The sequence below is a fragment of the Dunckerocampus dactyliophorus genome, chromosome 2, assembly GCF_027744805.1.
Source record: "Dunckerocampus dactyliophorus isolate RoL2022-P2 chromosome 2, RoL_Ddac_1.1, whole genome shotgun sequence".
Taxonomy (NCBI): domain Eukaryota; kingdom Metazoa; phylum Chordata; class Actinopteri; order Syngnathiformes; family Syngnathidae; genus Dunckerocampus; species Dunckerocampus dactyliophorus.
Genome location: NC_072820.1, coordinates 9,205,960 through 9,229,366, shown reverse-complemented (window position 1 = coordinate 9,229,366; position 23,407 = coordinate 9,205,960). Strand labels below are relative to the sequence as shown.

At 38.9% G+C, this 23,407-nt stretch overlaps 1 protein-coding gene across 2 annotated transcripts; it reads right to left on the bottom strand.

Annotated features, from left to right (window-relative positions):
• Positions 1-254: 254 nt before the first annotated feature.
• On the bottom strand, positions 255-22,349 carry LOC129176978 (solute carrier family 25 member 36-A-like). Of its 2 annotated transcripts, none has more exons than XM_054767609.1 (7): positions 21,897-22,349; positions 19,813-19,977; positions 16,462-16,539; positions 12,579-12,679; positions 6,597-6,663; positions 4,677-4,966; positions 255-3,016 (listed from the first exon to the last, which is right to left on the bottom strand). In XM_054767609.1, the coding sequence occupies exons 1-7, from the start codon at positions 21,935-21,937 to the stop codon at positions 2,823-2,825; spliced, it is 936 nt and encodes a 311-aa protein (XP_054623584.1). In that variant the 5' UTR covers positions 21,938-22,349; the 3' UTR covers positions 255-2,822. The 2 variants fall into 2 exon arrangements, with proteins under 2 accessions (XP_054623584.1, XP_054623585.1); XM_054767610.1 differs by lacking the exon at positions 21,897-22,349 and adding an exon at positions 7,594-7,837 and having other exon boundaries at positions 19,813-19,883.
• Between the last annotated feature and the right edge of the window lie 1,058 nt (positions 22,350-23,407).

The following is a 23,407-nucleotide window of genomic DNA, read 5'->3' as shown; positions in this document are numbered from 1 at the left end:
TTAATAGCTTGACATACACTATCTGTACAGTAGGACTTACTGTTTTCAATTTCAGTATATGTCATACACTGAAAAATCCTAAGTGTTTGAACTTGATAAAGTGATAAGTCTTGAATCTCCTCCTCTAATAGCCCTTTAGCTTTTCTTATAAGATATTGAATTGATAGATATTTGAAAATGTTATAGTTTCCTTCGTTCCGTATTTGAAGCACAGGTGACAGCTTTCAATAGCAGAAGCGAACACATACCCATGGTTTATTCATAAAAGCGTTTAGTCTTAGCCATGAGTGAGGTGTTACAATAAATACAATCTTCCATAGTCCATACACATTCAACAATCTAAAAACTGTTTGTGTGCTAAACAACTCATTGAAAACTTAAAAATCGACTTCGGGTCAACAATGGAACGCTTTCTCAAGTGCGTCTTATTAGAAGCACTCTGGCACCACCTATCGGTAGTACGCGGTAGGTACAAAAACATTTCAACATTATGCCACACGTTCAACAATAAAACCAGACAAACTGCAGGAATTTCATTTTTCAAGTTACAATCGTTTTATTTAATTCTGGTTTTAATAACAAATGAAAATAGTGATTGAGCTGGCAAAAAACAACATTTTCAGCGTACTGGTCATACATACATTAAGTTACTCAATTGCAAACATTGAGCGCTAAAAGAAATCAGTGTTTGTCCAGTTCTTTGTACATGTCACAGTTTTGGCGAATTGACCTCAAGTATAAACTACAACCAAACACTAGACTTAAAAGCTATTGATTTGTTAAAGGAAAATATAAAAATTAATTTGCTTTGTTTCTTAAAGACCGCAAATATTGTGTCAGTGGCAAGAGGAAATCAATAACAATTCCCAGTGACAGCACAGGCCTTGGCTTGCCCCTGTAATAATACTGCAACAAATGAAAAATTTAAGTGTTCAAAAAGAACAGTATGCAGTTTGTGCAGTTTTTGTATTCTTTAAGAAAATTGGTAAAATCTATTTGCAGAGTATATAAACTCAGAAGGTTTACTTAACTAAGACATGCATGTCTACTTTGTAATAACCTAATGGGAACATCTCTGGTTAATTACCAACAATCCTCTTTAAGAAAAGGTATCTAAAGCTAACAGTCCTCGATTCAGTTATACGTTTTGAACACTCACATTATAACACTTGCAAATATGCTGGAAACTCATGACAGTATGAATCCAAAATACTGTAAACAGCACAATGACAACATTCAAAACTGCAGAAAACACTCAAAACCGCAACAGAAAAAAAAAAAAATCCGCCGAAGCATGGGGACAAATATGTGAAGTAAGGTATTGTCCTGCAGCGTGAAGTATTATAAGAATAAGCCCAGTCAGACACAATCCAGGTCACATCAAAATAAGGTTCAATTGCACAAAAATGAAAATAAAACGTCAGGACAGGGAAAGATAAACAATGATATGCATATACAGTATCCGTATTATATACACACACACATACACACAGGACATGATTCACAACTACTGAGAACTCAATACTGTACAATATATTTGCTATAAGAACAGTAGCGCAAAATACAATTTTAATATACGTTTTTCTTCTTTTACAATATACACAACTAAACTGTCCACACAATAAAATGCAAAGCACAAGCCTGAGAAAAGGCCACAAAAGTGCATGTTATTATCCAGGCAATAAAAGCCAAAGGAGGGAAGAACTTGCACGGCAGCAGGAATGACGCCTGTGGATAGCACACAGGAGCTCTTTCCACACTCCCGGTCGCAGTGTCTTGCACAATTAAAAGCTAGTGTTGGGGAGGGAAACCTTTAGTAGTAATTTCTTATACATGCATTTGTAGATGCATGGTAAAATGGTAGATACATCAACACATACAAATATAAGGTGATGAACAATTCTCCCCCAATTATATTCAGGTAGTGACCTGGTACTTCATGGTGATACTTCTACATAGCCGCGCAAATCACATCGCATCAAACACTTAGCGGTATCAGGATGAACATGCCCTTGATTTCTGATCTTACTTTTGTTCTGCCCAAAGACACAAATGACATCCGCTTCCAAAGCTTGTCAGTGTCAGGCACTGGATCATGGAGGCAAAACAAATCCAGATTCTGCCTCTAATCTTTCGTGCTGTCCTCTGTTTGAGTGACAGGCCACCTCCAGCTGGTATTTGGCATCCCCTGCATCACATTGCCTTCTGTGGGGGGGTCCAACGCTAAGAGGGGAACGGCTTAGTATGACGTGTAAAGAAAAGGGGAATGAGGGACTTGATAAAAGTAATATATTCATCCATCCATTCTGCCTTGGACAAACATTCCTAAACACGAGTCTCTTAAACTCAACAAGTGCAAATAGTGCCTATTTGAATTTAATAATTAAAAAATTCAAATGAGAACTATATTTTGTTATCATCCTTCCTGTCAAATGCAGCAGTTCTCCAGCATTCCCCTTTCCAAACTTTCTCTATATATTCGAATGAAAAGCAGCAATTCACTCATCACCCATAGCAAGGAAGTTAAGGCCACTGATCTGTGCGTATTATCTTTTTCTTATGTTTAACTGGTGACTTTTTGCCAGCAACACATCTCTAATCCAACGCATATCACCTCCACGGCGACCTTCAGCAGCTTATCTCTTCAGGCAAGCTAATGACGGGAACTAGAGGTCGCTATGGTAACAAAGGGCTTCCTTCTGTCCTTTTCATATTTTTGTGTTTGTACTTTGCTGGTCCACCTCAGCTTCTTCCTTTGGTCTTCATTTTGTCCTCGCCAAAGGCGAACATGATGAGTCTGTTCACAGTGGAAGGAGAGAAGCCTAACGGCCCAACAGGTAGACCACCACTTCATAGGTGCACATCATGATGGCCGTGTTAGGAATCTGTCTAACGAGGTGCGTAGTGAGGCCGCGGTACAGCGCACGGTATCCTTCCTCTTTTGGTACTGTCAGCAGAGTTTGGAAAAAAGAGCGGTACTTGCTGCCCTCTTCTCGTAGCCGTGTGCGGATCACCTCTGCAATTAGATCATGGAGTAAAGTTGGTTACTTAAAATATAAGTGGTCACTAATTGACTTTGAACACATTAAAGCCATTAAACCATAAATTTTGTATCATTAATTTGATAAAACGTCAAGACAATTACAGACTCAGCTTTTTCTAAATTGCATCCTATCAGGAACATTCTTTATACGGCAGTAGTGAGTTAAGTTGACCTTATTCTGCATTTTTGGAGGGTAGAAACCGTGTTGTACTTGTCCTGCTCCTCTGTTGTACCGACTAAAAAATCCAGATGTTATTGAATTATTTTCAGTTATGATTTACGACGTTTCACAAATACTGTACATTTACCATTCAGGAATTGCCAACGTGGAACCTTGGTTGGCATTAAATCCTTTCCAGAAGGTCTGACTCTAACCAAGCCAAACCATAACCGAATCAATTTTTCTCAAAAGACATAATGTAACATCAATTAATTTGTTCCAGAAAAACAAAAATGTTAACACAAAACACATTTCCTATAGTTTTATATGCACAAAACAATTTGAAAGGAATATGAATACATATAAATGAACGAAAGGGATAAATTAAGATTTAAGGTTACTTTTACCTTCACTGAAGACGTGCTTCTTGACATGACTGTTCGCAGCGAGATCAACATACCACCTTCCTGTTTTGCCATGAGTTATTTCTTGACTTCATTAGTGTTTCTCACCTCAATAACCCAAAATGGAGCCAAAGAAAGGTGCAAGTGCCAACATTTTCATAAATAGGGCGAAAACACTATTGAATTCAAGAAATAACTCATTACAAAACACAATGCTGGTGTTCGTGTTGATCTCACTGCCACATTGTGTCTTTAGGAACAGTCACATCTTCAATGAAGGTTCATTCGTCACTGATATGCATTTATACTTGTTTTATGTATGTTAAACTATAATTGTAAAACTATAAAACCATATTTTGTGTAAACATTTTTGAGGTGACCGCCAATGACATCATAGACGGGCGAAGCAGCTGAATGCCGGTTCCCGTTTCCATAAAGTGGCAAACTAATAGGATGCTAACAAGGATGCTTTTGTCATCCATCCATCCATCTTCTATACCGCTTCTCCTCATTAGGGTCGCGGGGGTATGCTGGAGCCTATCTCAGCTGACTTAGTTCCAAGAGGCGGGGTACACCCTGGACTGGTCGCCAGTGATTGAAAATGTTCAGTATTCAGTGCAAGTATTGTGAGTATATTGAATGCAAGTCAAAAGTGCGTGACAAAATTACCCATTAAACTTTGAATTACGCTGAATTATGTGTAAAATATGAAGGCAATGCTTTGATAACATGATCGGCTTTGTGGAAAAACTTGGTTTTAGTTTACCAATGATAGTTAAAAGCTTAGATAAACTTATTGGGAAATTTGTCTGCTTACCCTTTTAAAATATTCAACACACAGTGATGTGTAAATCTTTTTTTTTTTTCATGAGGAAATGCTGCATCATTACATACAGCAGATATAACGTAGAGGTTTTCTTCCCAAATAGTTGCATATTTGCTGTATTGTGATATTAATGTTCTCCATGGCAAAATATCTCAATAATAGATATAAATGTTGACATAAAAAACATATACAGATATAAATATAAATAATAATAATAATACAGATGAAGTGAGTGAGTGTTACCATGGGGGTATGCAATGGTCGTTGCACAGGTCTTGGAAGTGGCAGCAGCGAGCATCATCCCAACAAAGTCTGAAGCATCTTTGACAGACTCCTCCTCGCCCTCCATGCTAGTTTGTGCCCTCGACTGCAGCAGCTTGCGTTTGATGCTCTCATAGATGACAAAATGGATGACCGTCTCAGAGATGCCGGCGTACGACGCAGACATGCCCTTGTAAAAACCCCGCAAGCCTTCCATCTGGTACACCCGCCGAACACACTCAAACGCGTTCAAGCGGCGTTCACCCCGGTTCCTGTGGTCATAACAACAAAAATCACAATTCAACGTATTACCACTAACAATTATGGCTGTCAAATGATTTTAAAATGTCTAAGCAGATTACCATAATATCTAGTGTACACGGTGCTCCTTTTTTCTCACGCATTTTGAGGCCTGCGACTTATACATTGATGCGGATAATTTATGGCTAAAAGAACTACAGTTCCCATGATGCTTAGGGTGCAGCTGCAGTAAGTAGTGAATTAGGTGTGTGAAGTGGCCCCTTTGTAGTCTGATGCAGCCTCCACTCGATGCCCTTGCTCTCCAACTCAAGCTTGACAGTCGCCCAGAAACACGGCATGCACCTCACGGTGGCGTAGCAAGCAAATAGTGCATACAAGAACGTGAGGCGCACTCAGATATTGGGTATTTACTTTTTTTTTTTTTTCCCCATGCAAAAGACCCGTGACCCACTGAAAACAGCTCACAACCCCCTTTTGGGTCCCGACCCACTGGTTAAGAACCACGGATCTAGTGACAATGAAGAAGTGCCGTTCCGAGGAGGACTAGAGATGTGTTTGTGAGTTGGAGATACTTTACATATGGTGTTGGAATTGCACTGCTGTTGATGTGTTCAGGTCAGAATAAAGATAGGGTCAGACACCATGTGACACTATGAGGATGCTGAACTGTGCCTTTGTCTGCTGTCATAACAGAGGTGTGGCTTGGCATGGTGCACATGCGTTAGTTACACTAAACATTTGACATAATAATGAAATAAATCACTGTAAATGCCGGCGTATAAGTCACACCCACTAAATTTAGAGGAAAAACTAGACTTGTACATGCATAAGCCGCACCAGTGTATAAGCCGCAAGTGTCTATGTCATAAAATGGCATACTGTGGCATGAATGAGTCTGTGAGGACCAGGCAGCTCTTTGACAGGAGCCAATCATGAGTTATGAAAAAACTCATGAGCTTTTTGACCCATTGGAAAAAGCAGTAGGTCATTACTCAATCTAATAGTTGGACTCACGGTGCAATCTTACAAAGAACACTGATCTTATCACACAGCACCACTCAAAAGGTATACAAAATATATATATAAAGTTGTGCCAATGCGAGAAAAAAACACATTTTTTTCTCATAATGCATTTCATGTCAGCAAAGCATTTCATTGGAGGACAAGTAGCATAGAGAATGGATGATTGGTGCTGCAATTGTGCCTCTGTTCACCAGAGGGAGATAGAGGAGCCTAGAAGTAGGCTGACGTCATTGCAGCGCCCCAATGAATACATTGCTCAGATGCAATGCATTATGGGAAAACCTTAAAAGGAGTTGGGGATTTTTCCATCGAAATCCGTATTGGTACATGCTTGTATATTTCTCAGGTATACCTTTTGAGTGTTAGGTTGCTGTGTGATGGGTTTAAACATGACACCATGAGTCAGACTGTTATACTGTTATATACTGTATAATGACCTCCTGCGATTTCCAGTGGGTTGACAAGCTTGTTGTGAGTGCATTGATAGCTTGTGATTGGCTCCTGCCAAAGAAAGAGCTATCGGTTTGCACACCGGATTTGACGGTAGCTATGTTTGACAGCCCTACTAACAATTTAAATACAGTCATTTCATCAATAGATTTTTCAGAAGCTCCTGACCTGGAGTCCAGCTGCATGCGAGTCTTTATCAGCCATATGGGATTAGTGGCTGTGATGGCGGTGAACCCTAAAAAAGAGCAATGAACTTTAGACAGGTGTAGAAACACATGGACATGGGCACACAAGCATTTTCTCATGGACAATTTTAATTCACTATCCATATGGACGTATTTTTTTTACTTTGATGGAAGCAAACACTGGGCATAAAACGCACCGCTACACATACACAGTATATGTACACATCTCATGTAATGATAAGAGCAAGAAGACAGCAGCGGTGAGTGTAATTTAATGCATCACCCTCAACATTTGATATTGTGAACACGTGGAAATGATGTTTTCATTTCTACTGAGCGAGAACTTGTAATGTTCCTATAGATAAAAGTACGGTACTCTTACAAATGGTCAATTATAATTATGTAAATGCTGATGTTCATTTGCAAAACTTCACACAGAAGCAATATGATGTCATAGCTCCTCTTATTAGTACATTTAACAGTTAGTTAATTAGATGTGTGCCTCAATACTCGAGTTAGTTAAAAAAAAAAAGGCTGCAGCCTTGTTAAAAGTGAATCTTGCAAAACCTGCCAGATTACATTGAAACAAGATCAAGATCGCCTCTATTCATCAGGACTAATGTTCAAAAGTGTGAGGCAGCATTTTTTATTTATCATCTGGCTTTATCTCCAACCGTGTTAATGTTAATCACAACAAACAGGATAACAAGCCGATAAATAATGAGGAAAAAGGATCAAATTGTAGTTGTGTGTACATGTACGCAATGACTCTCTTGAGAAGCCATTGTATTTCCTTTACAGTGAATGCTAAACAATGCAGTATACTCGATGTGGATGCTAACTACATCGGTACTTAGTACTAGTCCCAAATGACTCAAAGGCTGAGTCAAAATGGTGGAAGCAGCCACTAGTGTAACAGCTAAGACCATAGCAAATGAGACCTCAGTCACATCTAACATCTCAGTGCAACGCAGCCCTACGTTCATCTGCGTGAAGAGGAGATGTTGACGCAGGTCTGTTGGAGAGAAGAACATAAAGAAGAAGAGGAGGAAGACAAAAAGAGGGAAGAAGTAGAAGGTAGCGTCTATGGCGTGTACTCACGAGGGAGGGGCAAAGCTCCTCCAGCTCCTCCCCGCTGCAGCTAGTAGCCTGCAGATATGGGGGGCTCAGTTGGCGGGGATGTCCCACCCAATCACGCAGGGGTGAAAGCTTTACAGTAAAGCCCTAAAATAGACACAGGCTTTTCTGTACCACAGTCACACACAAGCAGCAGTCACATCCACCCACCCGCCCAAAACCATTTGCTAAGTTCTTTTTTTTTTTACACTTATGGTACTTTATTCCCACTTTCTGGCCAATTCATCCCTCCCTTTATTCCTTTTTATCAGCTGACACAAAGAAAATGTCGACGGAAGAGAGGCGAACTGGATCAAAAACTCCAGTTTCAGGCCAAGAACACCACAAGTACAAAAGCAGGAGAGGTATTCTGTTTAAGCTTCCTGCAATTATTGTGTAAAAATATTACAGAAATAAAGGTCTACACTGTAAGGAAATGCGGAAATGCTAACCTTGTCTGTTTGGAAGAAACAAAGGATGGGTGAAGGTGATGAAACATAGAAGTACAGGCGGTCCTCGCTTTACGACGTTTCATGTTACCACATACTCTTATAGATTAATTAAAAACTTAGTCCGGGACTTAATCAGTTTGGTTCGTAAATACGAGGCTAGCTCATGAACTAGTTACGTGCGTGTGATGAAAGAATACACAGCTGAGTGTAGCCACGCTCCCTCGCCCACCTTTATAATGTCTCCCAAGTGCCCGGCAGACTCCCTTGATGCATCAAAGAAAAGAAAAGCCAACATCAAGGAAGTAAAATGCCCAGAAAGGGGAGAAACGCCAATCAACACTGGCTGCATGCCTGGTCCAAGACCGCCGTGGCCATCATCAAGAGTGCAGTTCGTATCCTTAAACATGTAAGGATCTGCTCCTATGAATAACTAAGCACATTCTTTTTCTTTTTAAATTACCATTTTATTTAATTCTTGTATTAATTACGTCCTTTATGTCTTCCGTGTATAGTGCAGAGGTGTCCAAAGTGTGGCTCGAGGGTGTTTTTTTATTGGCCCATGGCACATTCGAAAAATACATTCAAACAAGAAAACTAAAAAAACAGCAGAAATTGAAAAAAAAACAGCAGTAATTTTACAAGAATAACGACAAAATAAGAGAACAAAGCCATAATATTAAGAGAAAAAAATAGCATAAAGTTGAAACATTAAAGACTAAAATTTTATTTTTTAAGTCATAATATTATGATAAACAAAGAAAAACAAGAATAAAGGCTCAATTTTAGGAAAATTAGGTTGTAAAAGTTATAATATTACAATCAAGTTGTATTAGCCATTAGCCATATTAATTATATTAATATATCATCAAAGACATAAGGGGAAAAATGTACAAGACAAAAGTTGAAATATTTGTAAAAAATAAACACAGCATGAATGGAATAAAAAGCAAAAGAGTATGACAGGGAGAAAAAAAAAACAGTTGAAATATCTGTACAAAATTGAAAATTGAAAAACAAACAAAAACGTGTAATCCTAAGGAGAAAAAGGTCATTCATACATACGCTAAATGCTATGTCACCAATTACATACACAAAGCTGAGATGCAGGCTCGGTTTTTTTCAGTTGTTTTTTTTCCTTCTTTGCTTGTCTACATGGGTTGGTTTAAAAAATAAAAAATAAAAAATTAAGTGGCCCCCACACCTTTTGATTCTTCACTATGCAGCCCTTGCTGGAAAAAGTTTGGACACCCCTGGTGTAGTGTGAGTGACTTAGGTGTTAATTTAGGTATAAAGTCCGACTTACACTAAAACTCAACTTACAATGCGTCGTAGGAACACAACTCGTTTGTAAACCGAAGACCTCCTGTAGTAGGAAAAAACACATTTCTGAGTACGTTACAACAATGAACATTACAACCAAGTCCTAGTGGCTCTCGTTGAGTCATGTTTAAAAATTCCCCTCATCATTTGGCTATCCCGTGTCGGCACAGTAATAATAAAATGTAACCAATATAAACAAAAACAAAAAAAACTCTCTTTACAGATGTGCTAAGTTGCTTAAAAGTTTGAAATATATGTGCATACTGTGTATGACAGTGCTGACACATACATTGATGCATATAGACATGCTGTGCGTTAGGATCATCCTAAAAGGCACATGACTATTTACAATAAAGCTTGACCTGCTTTCCGAGTCTGTCAATATGGTTTTGATTAAAAACAGGAAGGCAAATTGTTCAAAGAGTAAAAAATAGAAAAACTGGGACTTCCTCATGCGCAACAACTTGTTGCAATCCAAAGCTTGCCTTGAGGGTGGCCTAACTTGGTAATGTTACTTGACAGACATAACAAATGTATCAATGTTTACATAAAAGCCCCCTGTATGTTAAACAATGAGATAGTTGTATTCCAAATACAAATGCTTGTCTTAGACACCACAATACATAATCTTTGACAACTACTTATCATTCAAAGTACTTTAACATGAGCAACAGCCATGCCAAAGTATTCTGAGGAGTATTAAAACAAAACCTGATGACAATTAACAGACCTGCTGATGTTTGGCACATTCACGTTTGCATTTGTGTATTTAAATAGCACTACTGTTTTACGGTCTGCAAACTTGTCTGTAAAGGCATGAGAGCAGTTCCCCTTCAATGAAATAAACAAAGAGGTGATGGACAATGACCAAAGACAAAATGAGCATCAATTATTTAGAGTTGTGGCGCAGTGACAAGGTTAGCATTTCTTTTGTTGACCATTACTGGTGGTGGAATAAAAAATTTAAAAAAAGGGTAAGAGAAGGCAACAGAAAAATTACAAACCACCACGAACACATTGCCAGAAGCAATGCTATTACCATTACAATTAATAACCAAGACTTACTAATATTAATTTAAATCACCATCATACCAGTGTTGGGGTGCTACCTGACGTGTCCGCTCGAGTGCCAGGGGCCCCTGTTGACCACTGGGGGCCGTGCTCTCTCCTCTATACACACAGAGCAAAGAAGGGGGGCCCAGACCACACTGTTTAAGTAACAACTGGGATGTTAAACCATTTAGAGTCCTCTTACGAGGCCTCAATTTAAAAAAGAAAATTAAAAAGGGAAGGATGGGGGTAAAAACAAAAGTAGGACATGGTGGTACAATGGGGCTAAAAAATGTATAAAAGCACAACCTAAACTTTGAGGACCTTGTCGTGTTGACTTAGCTGAATATACAGACTGCATATTAGTGTAATGTTAGTAATGGCACAATGCAACATGCATGTTTTAGCAAGTCAAAAAGTTGCCACTGAAAGCCACAAAATACTTACTTGACATTGCTAAATCTGGGTAAAACAAATGTTTACAGACAAGTGAAACATACTAATAATGGTACAGTGGAACCTCAAAATTACCACACCCTGTCGGTTGAAGAATTTAGACACCACAGTTTTTAAACATGCCTAAAAGGTAAATAAGTTATGGTTGTTGTCAGCTAAGAATAGTGATTTGGCAAAGTCTAGCTACTAAGTGGAAAAAGTTCTAATGTCACGAGAATAACGTCAAAATATTATGGGAGTAAAGTCCTAATTAGGAGAAAAATAAAGTCACAATGTTATGAGACTAAACTCATACTATCGTGAGGAAAAATGTAATTTTAGTAGCATAGAGTTGAAATATTAAAGAAAAGGCTATTTTTTAAAAGTCGTAATATTATGAGAATAAAAAGAAATAAAAGTTGTGATTTTTGGAAAATGTATTGGGGGAAAAGTTATAATATATTGGGAATAAAGTCAAAATATTATGGGAATAAAGTCAAAATATTATGGGAAAAAAGTCATAATATATGGGAATAAAGCCATAATATTACAAAAATCGAATTTATGATTATTATTTAAGAAGAAAGTTTAAATATTTGGAAAATTAATAAAAACCTGAAAAGAGCAAAAAAGCGAAGTTGATAATAATAATAATAATAATAATAATAAATAATAATAATAATAATAATAATACGCTTTCACGTTTATCACAAAGCTGAGATGCAGTGCTTTCTTGAAATATACAGTATAACTTCTTAGCATATCTACATGTGTTGCGTTACAAAATATCAAAGTGACTCCTGCATCTTTTCATTTTTCAGCATGTGGCCCTCTGAAGTTTGGACACCCCTGATTTAGAGGATCTTTTCCATAGTTTTACTGTGCAGAGCTCAACTTCTTTTTATGCCTGTATGACAGTTAATCATGTTGAAATGTTACTCAAAACACTGTCTGCACAGTTAATGAAGAAAGATTTGACAGTGACGATTTACTTCGGAACGGACTCTGGAACAGATCCTTTAATTTTTGCGGGGAAAATGGTTAAGAAAATTGAATTGTGTCCAATCTTCAAGGTCCCACTGTACTTTTTGCATCATTGTTGTGCCAGGCAAGCTATTTTTTGGCCTTTTACTTCTTTTCACCATAATTTTCAGATTTAATTGATTAAAGGAAGGTACCGTGGTGTTTACAGGGAAGTTTTTGTCACCACAAAAAGTTCTGGGTTTGATCCTGAGAGTCTTAAATTGTGCTTTCTGATACACCCCCCTTTTGGTATACTGTATTTGTGTACATGGCAAGCTAAAATACAGCTCCCATTATTTAGCTTTAGCATAACTTGTACTGTAATGTTAATGAAGGTGTACATTTGTGAGGATCCCAAACATGTATATAGATGAAGGATGGGGGAAAGGTAATATTCATTTGTGAGGAAAACTGATGGAATTTATATATCTGGTGAATACTGGGGGGAGTCATTCTGTCATTCTGTGGGGCTTTCTGTCTACACAACCTATCACTGTCCAGGCAGACAGACAAACAGGTAGCTATCAAGACAGACAGACAGAAGGGAGGGGGGAGGGAGCCTTGGTTACCTGCCATGCCAGCAGACACCATGTGCACCTGGGTGGAGTCTGGCTCCAGCACGCCATTCAGCTTCTCCTTGGCTGTTGAATAGGCAGCAAAGTAGATTGCCCTATGGTAAAAAAGCACAGAGAATTTAGATCACAAGCAAATAAATAACAATAAAACAAAGAGTGATGCCTCCCAGCAATATTAAAACATATTATTACATAGTCGCTATCCTGTATGTTGTAATTTTACCTTTAACTAACATCCAGAACATTAACATTTATTCATGTGTAAAACATACACTCATCAAACAATAAATAATTATGTTTATGTTTATACTTCACAACAGAGCAAACAAGTGGGGGAGGCAACCAAAAAACTAGATCTATTGTGAACTTTAAAATGTTACTTAATACCTGAATTTCCTACTGAATTGCTGATTTTCTTTTAACTTAATTTTTTTTTTTTTATTCATCTGGGATATGCTCCCACTTCATTGCGACCCTGCATAGGAAAAGCACACTATGGGACATGAAAATGTACACCAGCGTGGCTGGTTTATCCCTTACGATATAAGCTGTGCATGGGGGAAAAAAAAATGATAGTGGATTTCTGCTGGGTGGAATTAAACACACTAACCACTCCTCCCTGTCCTTGTTTTGAAATGAAAGCACACACACACACTAACTTGACCTAGATTTGTTCGCACATGTATTGCGAGAGCTCTCATTATTAATAGGTGCAGCTACTGATACAAGCTGTGCACTCGTGTTAAGTGTTTTGTTTATGACACCTACATCCAAAATTCTGCTGTTTGCTAAATATAGTATGAGAGCATCTTCTGCATGCTTAAGAAACCCAAACATGAGGCTATAAATCTTTACCAAAGCTAGATTGGGTAAATTGAGTGCAAACTATGTGACTCTGCATGTTGTTATGTTGGTTGAAGAAGGTTGCACTTGTTTATTATTAGTATTACTCAAAAACTATAAGCCAAGGAAGAACACATTACATTTTGATACATATCCACAAGAGATGCAAGATCTATTTTTTTTTTTCCAATACTGATAACTTCCTTTGGTATCAAGGATGGTTCAGAAAACTCACTGGGGGGGGCATGTCAAAATCAAAACTTTATTTCACTCCTACCTCATAGTTGTTAATCTATGACAGCAGTATGACAAAATGTTTTATTTATTGAGTACTTTCATTTTGTTGGGTTTTTTTCAAAATTTTTTTTGGTGTCATGAGCACTTTAATTGTAGTTTGTGCACACCTGGAGGTAACAACAACTCAAACAAATTTGGATTGACAACTATCTGTAGATTTGTCCTTACCAAATATTATGACATCACTACTACTAACAAAACATTTAAAAAAATAGCAGAGGCTCAGAAGTACAAACCCTGGCTCTCAGGGTAGGGCCCTATGATTTCGCCAATAAAACGGAATTTACTGTAAAATGCGGAATCTCGTGGAAAGTGACGTGAATGAAATGATGTAATCGTCAGGAGAGGGAAAGTTCGCGTGGGGAAGTATTTCACCGGCGGACCACTCAATCGTGGCGGAATCTAATCAGAAACACTAAACCCAACCACCATCACCCCCAAACTAAACATGTCGAAACTGTGGCGAAAAACCTTGGAAATTCCTCTCTTATAGAGTGTGAATGGAAGCTAGCGGGGTTACAGTAGTTTAGCAGAGCATGCTAGTGCAGTTGTATGTGTGCGACTCAGGCCGACCATTTTACAATGTCCGCTGACGACGTGGAAGTTCTGAGAGGAAAAAAAGACTAGATACACGTTTATTCGTGCACCCAGCTCATCTTAGCCGTTAACAGACTCTCAAGACACACAACACACTTCCGTTCATAAAAATAGGAGCGCTGTTTGCCACATGTAGTCTAATTGTGTAAAAAAAATAAGGGTGTCATAAAAATACATTTCTATTAATAACGCGGTTGGAATTGCATCGATGACTACATCTTCCTTTAAATCGAAAGCACAGGCATTACAGTTTGTTCAAGATTTTGCAGCAATTTGTGCTGAGGCTGACATCCCATTAGAAACGTTAACCAGGCTACAACCATTTCTGAATTACTAGGCAAAATTGGTCAAAGATGTACTGCATCAATAAATTTAAGATTTTCTGCATTTAGTTATTGGACATTTTATTCACTAGCCCAAATAGCCCACACTCTATGTTGGTAAAATAAGTGATAAGTGATTTTATAGTGCCCTACAAGGCGTTTACTAGCCATCAAAAGCTGGTATGGTCAACGATGGTAAAAGGGCTGATCGTCCAGCGGCATCATTTCCATGATGAAATCACCGCTAGTCCTCGGGTCGTCTCTGGCAAACTTTTTTGCCATTTTCAAAAGCTATGGCGATAGGAACTAGCCCTGGACCTCGAGCATCGTGGTGATGCAGGCGTTTCAGGTGGCTTATAAGATGTACTAAAGCGCAATGTTTTTTTCCCCTCATCACAGAATGAGGTTAAGTATATAACCAAGATTAAAACTAGGGATGCTCGGATCAGTGGTTCATGCTCTCGATTCCGATACCGATCATCCATGAGTGAAATCATCCAATACTGCTACCAATATCGTTCACATAAATTAAGTGTACATTTTTTTATTTACTATTGGCAATATAATTTAAAAGGGGAACCATAAAATTATCAAGTAAAAAAATATTTGACTTACTTATTGAAGAGAACATATATCACTGGAGAAACTTAGAGGATGAGATGCATTCTTTAAAGGAGAGTTTGGATGTGAGTGCACACAGCTTGATGGCACCCCAGCAGGAGCCCACCCCGTCGGCAAACCCGCCGCCGACGAATCCAACCACTTTTCAGGCTATCCGCCTTAGACCTCCGACTGCCACACACACACGGGCGAGTGTCCACAGTTGGCCACATTAGCCTCCAACCAACTGATGGTCACATCGCAGGCCTCAAAAACTCACCACACCCCGCCATGTGCCCAGCCCCCAAATTCCGCATTAAATTAAAAGTTTTTTAACGTGCCAGGGCAGCAAGATATTTTTTGTAGCATGTTTTGCAGGGTGCAACACTTACATCACTCTCACAAACGACATCTAAGTCCCACACGGCAGCCATGATTGTTTTGGTTTTGGCACACCTGTGCAGTGTGAGAGATAGTGGGCGGGAGAAGCTCACTACAGGCCGCATGATGCAACAGTACAGCCAGAGGTGATCGACTTCTGTAATCGGTGTTGCAAGGCATGTATCGGCATATGCCGATCACATGCGTTTTCACAGAAATCGGACGAGGCCGATCGATCGGAGCACCCCTAATTAAAACAATATTAAGTGGAACTTGCAGACACAAAAAAAACAGGTGGGACTGATAGCGAATGATAATGATAAAAATTCCTAAGAACAAAAGGCAAGGAGCAGCACGTGCAAACTGCATGATATGCTGTCCACTTAGATAACGCACAACACCAATGACGACAACAGTCGCATGATGTCAAAGTCACAGCTGGCCAGCACCTTCTGCTGCTGTTTTCTGCATATTGTGATCCACTGACTTTAGGCTGTTACGCAACCTGGACGGGCCTGGCTAAGAAAAAAGGAACATTCTCAGTTTTAACAAATTTGAAGCAGAGATTTGAATCGCAGAGCAACATAACTGCTCTCAATTTGGCAGCCTATCATTTATGCTGCCAATTCCATGTCTTTGGAAGCTTAGAAGAGAACAATTGGAAGGATTCAAATGACCAATAAGATCAACAACTGACTCAGGAACTCTGAAAGCAGGTACTAATGAAGAATTCCTCTTTGTTTTGATTTTGCCATTTCTGGTGCACCTTTAGACATGGCAAAGTCTAAAAGTAGGACAAGGCTCTTGGCAGAACAGCGCGAGCAAACAGAACGTACCTGGAAGGTGCCACACCCACAAGGTTGGGTCCAAGTCCTCTAAAGAGTGACCGCAATCCCTCCCTCTCAAAGATTAATCTGCAGGCAGACAACAGTTGATTTTATATTTACATGTATACAGATAATGTTGTTTATCCACATGCAAGAGAATGCCTGGAGACAGTGGTAGGACATTGGAAGAATTACATAAATGTTAATGCATTTATTTTTTTGTGTTGATCAATACAAGTGGTGCATGAATACCAGGGTCTCTGCAGATTTCAACAATTCAAACGCAAGACTTTTTGAGACCTTTTTAAGACCACAATGATGACCATTTAAGACCCATTTCACATTCATACGGGCAAACACACACAAAGAAAAATCAGAGACCCACAGCGTGCAGTAGTCATGTTATAGTTTTGTTGTTGTGTCATAGTGGTCCGCACGGTGGCCTAGTGGTTAGCATGTTGGCCACACAATCAGAAGATCTGTTTGTATCTCTCTCGCTCTCTCTGTGGAGTTTGCATGTTCACCCAGTGTGCATCCTCCCACACAAAAATATGCATGTTAGGCTAATTGTAGACAAATTGTGAGTGTTAATGGTTGTTTGTATGTGTCCTGCGATTGGCTGGCAACCAGCGCCCCGCCAAGTCGGCTGGGATAGGCTACAGCGACCTTAGTGAGGACATGCGGTATAAAAAAATGGATTGATAGTTATATTAGAGCGTCCTCAAAACACATACTGTACCGTAATTTCTGGTGTATAAGACGCACCCGTGTTTAAGCCGCACCCACTAGATTTAGATAGAAAAACAAAGAGCGCCTCCGTCTGCAGCTAAATGAATCATTGCACCACCCCGGCAGCCATGGCCAATGAACTGCTTTGCTGGGAAGCAGTTGGTATTGGTACTTGTCCTGTAGATTTCTTACCAACCTTTAGAGTGTTAAGCTGCTGTGTGATGATTTTAGCGTTCTTCGTAAGATGACACCGTGAGTCAGACTGTTATATTGACTAATGACCTCCTGCGATTTCCAATGGTTTGACAAGCTCATCGTGAGTTCCCATATAGCTCGTGAGTGGCAGGGTTCAAAGTTTAAGAAAAAAGGAGCGGTTTATACACCAGAAATTACAGTAAATAAAAGCAACATTAATACATTTTTAAGATGTTTCAAAATCATATTTGAGATATTTTAAGGGAATTTTAGGCATTTTAAAGGCCTTAAATTCAAATGCTTGGATTTTAGACCTTTTATGACCCAGCAGATGCCCTAATGATCAGGAATTATAGAAAATATAACTAAACATTATTGCATTTCACACAGAAGCCCTGTTTTACTTGTAAATTCATATCCCTATCAATGTGATCCCTTCCAGGCAGATGGACCAGTAAATGACCAGTTGTAAGAAAACCTGCCACAGCCTGAGGCTCAGTAAATCCTGATATTAACAAGGCCAATATCAACATACTGAGACCCAAAATAAATAAAAGTGACAGGTGCCCTTGCTCTAGTGATCTTTACAGTGTTATAAACAATGATGACCCACAAGTTCATTTTGTGCTGTCCCTTTCTATTTGCCTTTTATTTTCTCCAGGAGATACCCCGCCTCTCTCCCGAAGTCAGCTGGGATAGGCTCCGGGATACCCCCTAATTAGGATAAGCGGCATTTAAAAATGCAAGGATGGATGGATGGATGGAATATTTCAACTTTATGCTATTTTTTCCTCCTTATATTATGACTTGCTTCTCCTAATAGTTTGTCTTTATTCTCGTAAAATTACTGCTCTTTTTTTTTTTTTTTTTAATACTGTTGTGTTTTTTTATTTTCTTGTTTAAATGTATTTTTAGAATGTGCCGAGGGCGAATAAAAAAAACAAATGGTCCCTGGACCGCACTTTGGACACTCATGCTTTAATGCGTTCATTATTCAAGACAAAATGCAATGTCTTACGGTTTAAAATTATATTATATTTCATTCGGAGCTCGCGTAAAATTGTTACAGTTATGCAACCAAAATAACATAGCAAGGCTTCCTCTCACTGCATGCTGGCCTACTTCGACCCGCAAACATTTTTCCTATTCCCTTGCTTCCCATATCGCTCTCTCCTCATCTGTCCTGCTTTGCTCTGCAATAGTGGTGTAAGGTTTCTGCTAATGCACAAGATGATGAGCTGAAAGCAATGCTCTTGCACTGCAAACGTCTTAAAATCCATCTTCTACCACTTATCCTGTACAAGATTACTGGTGAAATTGAGCCCATCCCAGCTGACTTTGGAAGAGGGGCAGGGTACCCCCAAACTGCTCACCAGGCAATCGCTGGACACAAACAAAAAAACATTCACAAGGAGACCCTTAAGAGTCCAGTAAACCTAAAACAGTTTGTCAAGTTGCCACCAAATGAAATAGTACATTGCTCTAGAAGCGTTACATAGGATTGTAAAAATGAACTACATCCTGGTAATAAATGCACGTGACATAAACCAAACATAAGAGAAATCCCTTGGTCATAAAATAATTCAAGATGTGGAGGTGAAACTTTCCACACTTCAGTGTTATGCAATTTGTTCCACATACTACAAGTTGGATGATTTGATTGTCAGAGAAGAAAAGGCTAAGCATCCAATTAGGCTGAATTTTTACTTACAGCTTTCAATTTTAAGGTACCTGCAATCTCTATTGTTGCCACTTGGTAAGTATGGTCATTTAAGTCATATGAAAAGTGCATGTTTTGATTAAACAGCACTTTGAGATGTTTTGTGATTTTGCAAACATTCAACATGTTTATTCAAATGAGTCACTGCTAAGTGAGACACCACATCTCCCATTGTTTTAAATCACACAAATTGCAAATCACACTGTTGTTTTGCAGAGTGTAAGGTTACATTAAAGTGCAAAAATTGGTATTACAGTATAGACGTATAAGAATGTTCTACCTCCACCTAATAATTGCTCATTTCTTCTGCAAGATATAGTAATGCATTTATTTTTCAACTCTATGAGACATAGCACTTATTTCTATTGGATTAGGCCGCTCGCATTTAATTGCATTTGCATTTCCCCACATTATTTGCATTCACACCACCGTGCCATGCCCTTGGATTGCATTAGTCTTCATAATCCAATTATTAAAATGTTCATTTTCTAAGACAAAAAAGCAGTCAAATAAGTTCAGAACGAGTTGATACTATTAAAAAGGGGAAATACATGAGATGCTAAGACAATTAAATATACAACAAGTGTCCTTCAGTATGCCTTTTTAAAATAAACTGTTTTCCATTTTTGCATCATCAAGGTGGGATACCTGCATTTTATGCACGTATTTCCCACCAACTTCATTTAGGAAATAATATGTCACTTCATTCTCCTTACTTGAGACAATGCAAAGGTCCAGGTGGAGCGACACGGGCCACACCAGCTCCGTTTACAGTGCTGAGCTGGACTTCAGAAATGTAAAGAGTGACAGAAGATGACTGCAGTCTGGTCTTCACCACTTCCAGAGGACACGTCAAAATGGCTCCCACCGTACCCCCGCATCTGGACAGACACCAAGACAACAAGGTGAGGGGAAACCATTGAAAGACATGGCAAAACAATAGGGATGGTGACAAGATAGTGTATTGGCATTCAATGGTCTTTCCACTGTGTATTGGAATACCAGGCAAGTTGACAAAAGATCTTACAATGCAGGAACATGAGAATGATAGTGGGGTGACAGGCATAATCCTGAGCTAATAAAGCTACCAGATGCGAGGTGGTGTGTTTTTATGTTGCCGTTTGCCACAAACAGGGCACGGCTAAATAAAAACAAACCCTGAGGAGGCAATAATGAGGTCATGTGATAATTTAAGACTTGTTGGGGTGCTCACTGAACTTTCACCCAGACACGATGTTGCACTCGGAATGAATCTGACAAACTGTTGGGCTGCGCTGACCTTCACTGAACCCATTAGCAATATGTAAACAAACTCACACTGATACGTTTACATTCATTTGGTGGCAAAAACATCAAGCATGAATCTTAGGTAACTAATTTTTATTCCACTAACTTCCCCATTCCTGATGGTCCCCTCTGCTTTCCCCAGATCAGCACTGTTCTTTCTTAAAGATAAAAAAGAAAGTTAAAAATTAAAGCTAAAATGTTGCCAAATGTAAACGAGGTCAAATAAATAATACAGTAGCGGAGGCTAACATTTATGCAGTCGGCATAACTTCCTTAAAGTGCACTCTACTTTAGAGTAGTAACAGCTATATTTACCTTTCTAAAGGCCGGCCCACATTCATGCACAGAGCGGTGACCCTTTGCCTACTTTCAGGGGAGTGCTAGCTGCCATGTGCAAGGAAAAAAGGCAACCAAGCACTTTAGCAGTCAAGCACTTTATGTCTCCCGAAACTCATGGTTCAACCTGCCATCAGGGACTAAAAATGGAAATTAGCCACTGACGATAATCTTGCATATTTACATGAAAATGTTGCGTATTATGCTCCGTCCCTGTTTTTCTTAAATAAATAAAGATACAAAGTGAGCTAAATCCACCACCTCGGTTTTATACAAAAAAAAAAACTAATGAGATTCTGCTGTTAAGCCAAATTTCTCCAGAGGTGTGTCAGATTTGAGGTGATAGGAGCAGACTTGGCTTGGGATGTGATTGCTATGTTTAAATTTCATTTGTTTTGTGTGCAGATGAAAGAGAAAACAACAGCAATAATATTAATAACAAAGCTTTTCTATGTCTCAATAAACTGTGTTTGTCAGTGTCTCTAATAAAAGGCTGTCAAACCTGTCTGCAGAATAGTTAATATGAAGGGATTCAATAATATTATACGTTAGAAATGTCTGATATCACCTTCTGCATATAGAGCCAAGTTGTTGCATGACAACAAAAGATGTATGTCACTTAAAACAAATACATTCAAGTCTACTGGAGAAACTCCTAACGTGTACTTAAAACATGTCTTACAGTGCATTAATAAGATTACAATGTTAAATTGACATACACTGAGCGATTATTTTCCCTTGTTCAATGATTAATGTATAAAGGTTATTAGAAATTGATAACCCTTTGTGACGGAAGTACCTGTAAAACAATCTAACTCCATTGTACTTCACAATAAAAGCGTAATACATTTAAATTTACATCAGAAGTGGCAGCTGTTTAAAATAAATAACGCCGGAACTATAAATTAGGATAATAACTGAAAAACACTGATCCAAAATTAGACATTATGTTATGTAAAATACACGACATAGGTTTACACATTGGCCGGAAGTCATCTGAATAGGTGACTACTTTGACAGTGACGAGAGTGACGTGCACGCGCTGCTGCCATGATTGTAGCGTAAACACACGCAGCTCTTAATAATGTCGATGAATGAGATTGATGACATTTATTAAGTAGGCGATTTAAAATGTTATTCCCACCGATGTCGACATGCACGATGCTATTAAACTTACCCCCCAGCGAACAAATGAACCAGTGTGTCCCTTTGGCTCATTATTTAGCATGCTCTGCCAGGCAGCACACCCCCGGGCTGCGGCAGAGGAGCAAACGCGGGTTGCTGTCCCGTGTCTTCCCGTGGATGTTATCCTCTGTGAGGATGTACACGTAGTAGATGGGACAAAACCACGACGAGGACCCAGCGGTGGGGCGAGTCTTACAGGATTCGAACGCCAGTGGGCCCGCAGTTCTCTCTGTCTGCTGTCTGGTTCGAGTCCTCTTTCTTCCAGCTAGCTAGGCCTCTTTTTGGATCAAATTAAAGCGCAGAGGACGTGCGAGCACCGCGGCGTGTCTTCATGTGAGAGCAGTAGGCAGCTCCAACAGACGTTTATATGGAACATCCACTCGTAGTGCGGAATTTGTCCTTTGCTTCGGTCGCTGCGCCAAGAGGGCAGAACTCATAGTATTAACTGTAAATTGATAGGCTGGAAAACACAGCCGGCGATTGGGCAATCGCGCAGTAACGTCACAACATCAACGCCCTGATCACGCACTGTTCGCATGCTCAACAATTCGATTATTAACAAAAGATGCCAAACCTTTTGATTACATTCTTAAAGCCTAATCCCATATTGAAGTTCAACTATTAATGTAATTTGGACACATTTAATCTCAAATTATGATCTTGAAGTTCAATCATTTCATGCGATGACTCATAGCTCTGCCACTGCATTGTCCTCCATAGCCTCCATGTTTTGATGATACACATCACTAAAAACGCACATTATCTGTATGTGGAATCAAAATATGGAATGGATTGAATAAAGAACTCAAACAATGTATTAAAATCTGTACTTATTTACTACCAAACTGTGTTTCTGTCAGCTGTACTTCTTTATAGATGTATTGTTTAGTCATGTATTTATTCTTTAATAATCCCCACAAACCATATTATCTTGACTATCACAAACCTCTTTCATTCACTATTAAAAATGGTAAGATGGTACACATAGTGAACAAACTATTAGTAATTGCTGAGACATGGAGAGGGGGTAGCATTAAATAAGATTAGCTTCTTCCTACTCCTTTTCAAACATGTCAAACTGCAACTGTAACCATGTGATACTTTAATGTAATCTTGTTATGCATGTTGGAAATAAACCAAATCATTACGATTACCAAGACAATTACGTTGTCATTTTTTCCCTACAAAGACTATGTGTTGCTATTGTAAAACAGCAAACGTGATCATTTGTTGACCTTGTTTTATAATAACAATTTTTAAAAAAAACCCTTTGATTACCTCTTCTGTCTTCTGATGAAAGTGTTCCTTCCGCTGTCACACAGTCAAACAGATCATCATGCAAAATAACTAAACAATTTCTCTGTAATCTTGTATCCATACATGCTATTTATTGGGTTTTACCCTATCTGGCGTTTCATGACATGATGAATTTCTGTGTTATGTTTAACAATCAACAATTTAAACATTTTCAGACAGCTGCTTCACATCAGCTGACAGACTCGC

What these genes read in the sequence shown, in the direction of transcription:
- LOC129176978 (XM_054767609.1), bottom strand. Translation starts at nt 21,937, where the DNA reads ATGAGCCAAAGGGACACACTGGTTCATTTGTTCGCTGGGGG. An exon ending in GTGGGTGTGGCACCTTCCAG is followed by an intron (nt 12,680 to 16,461) that starts GTACGTTCTGTT and finishes TTTTTACCATAG; the next exon opens with GGCAATCTACTTTGCTGCCT. An exon ending in CGCATGCAGCTGGACTCCAG is followed by an intron (nt 4,967 to 6,596) that starts GTCAGGAGCTTC and finishes TTATGACCACAG; the next exon opens with GAACCGGGGTGAACGCCGCT.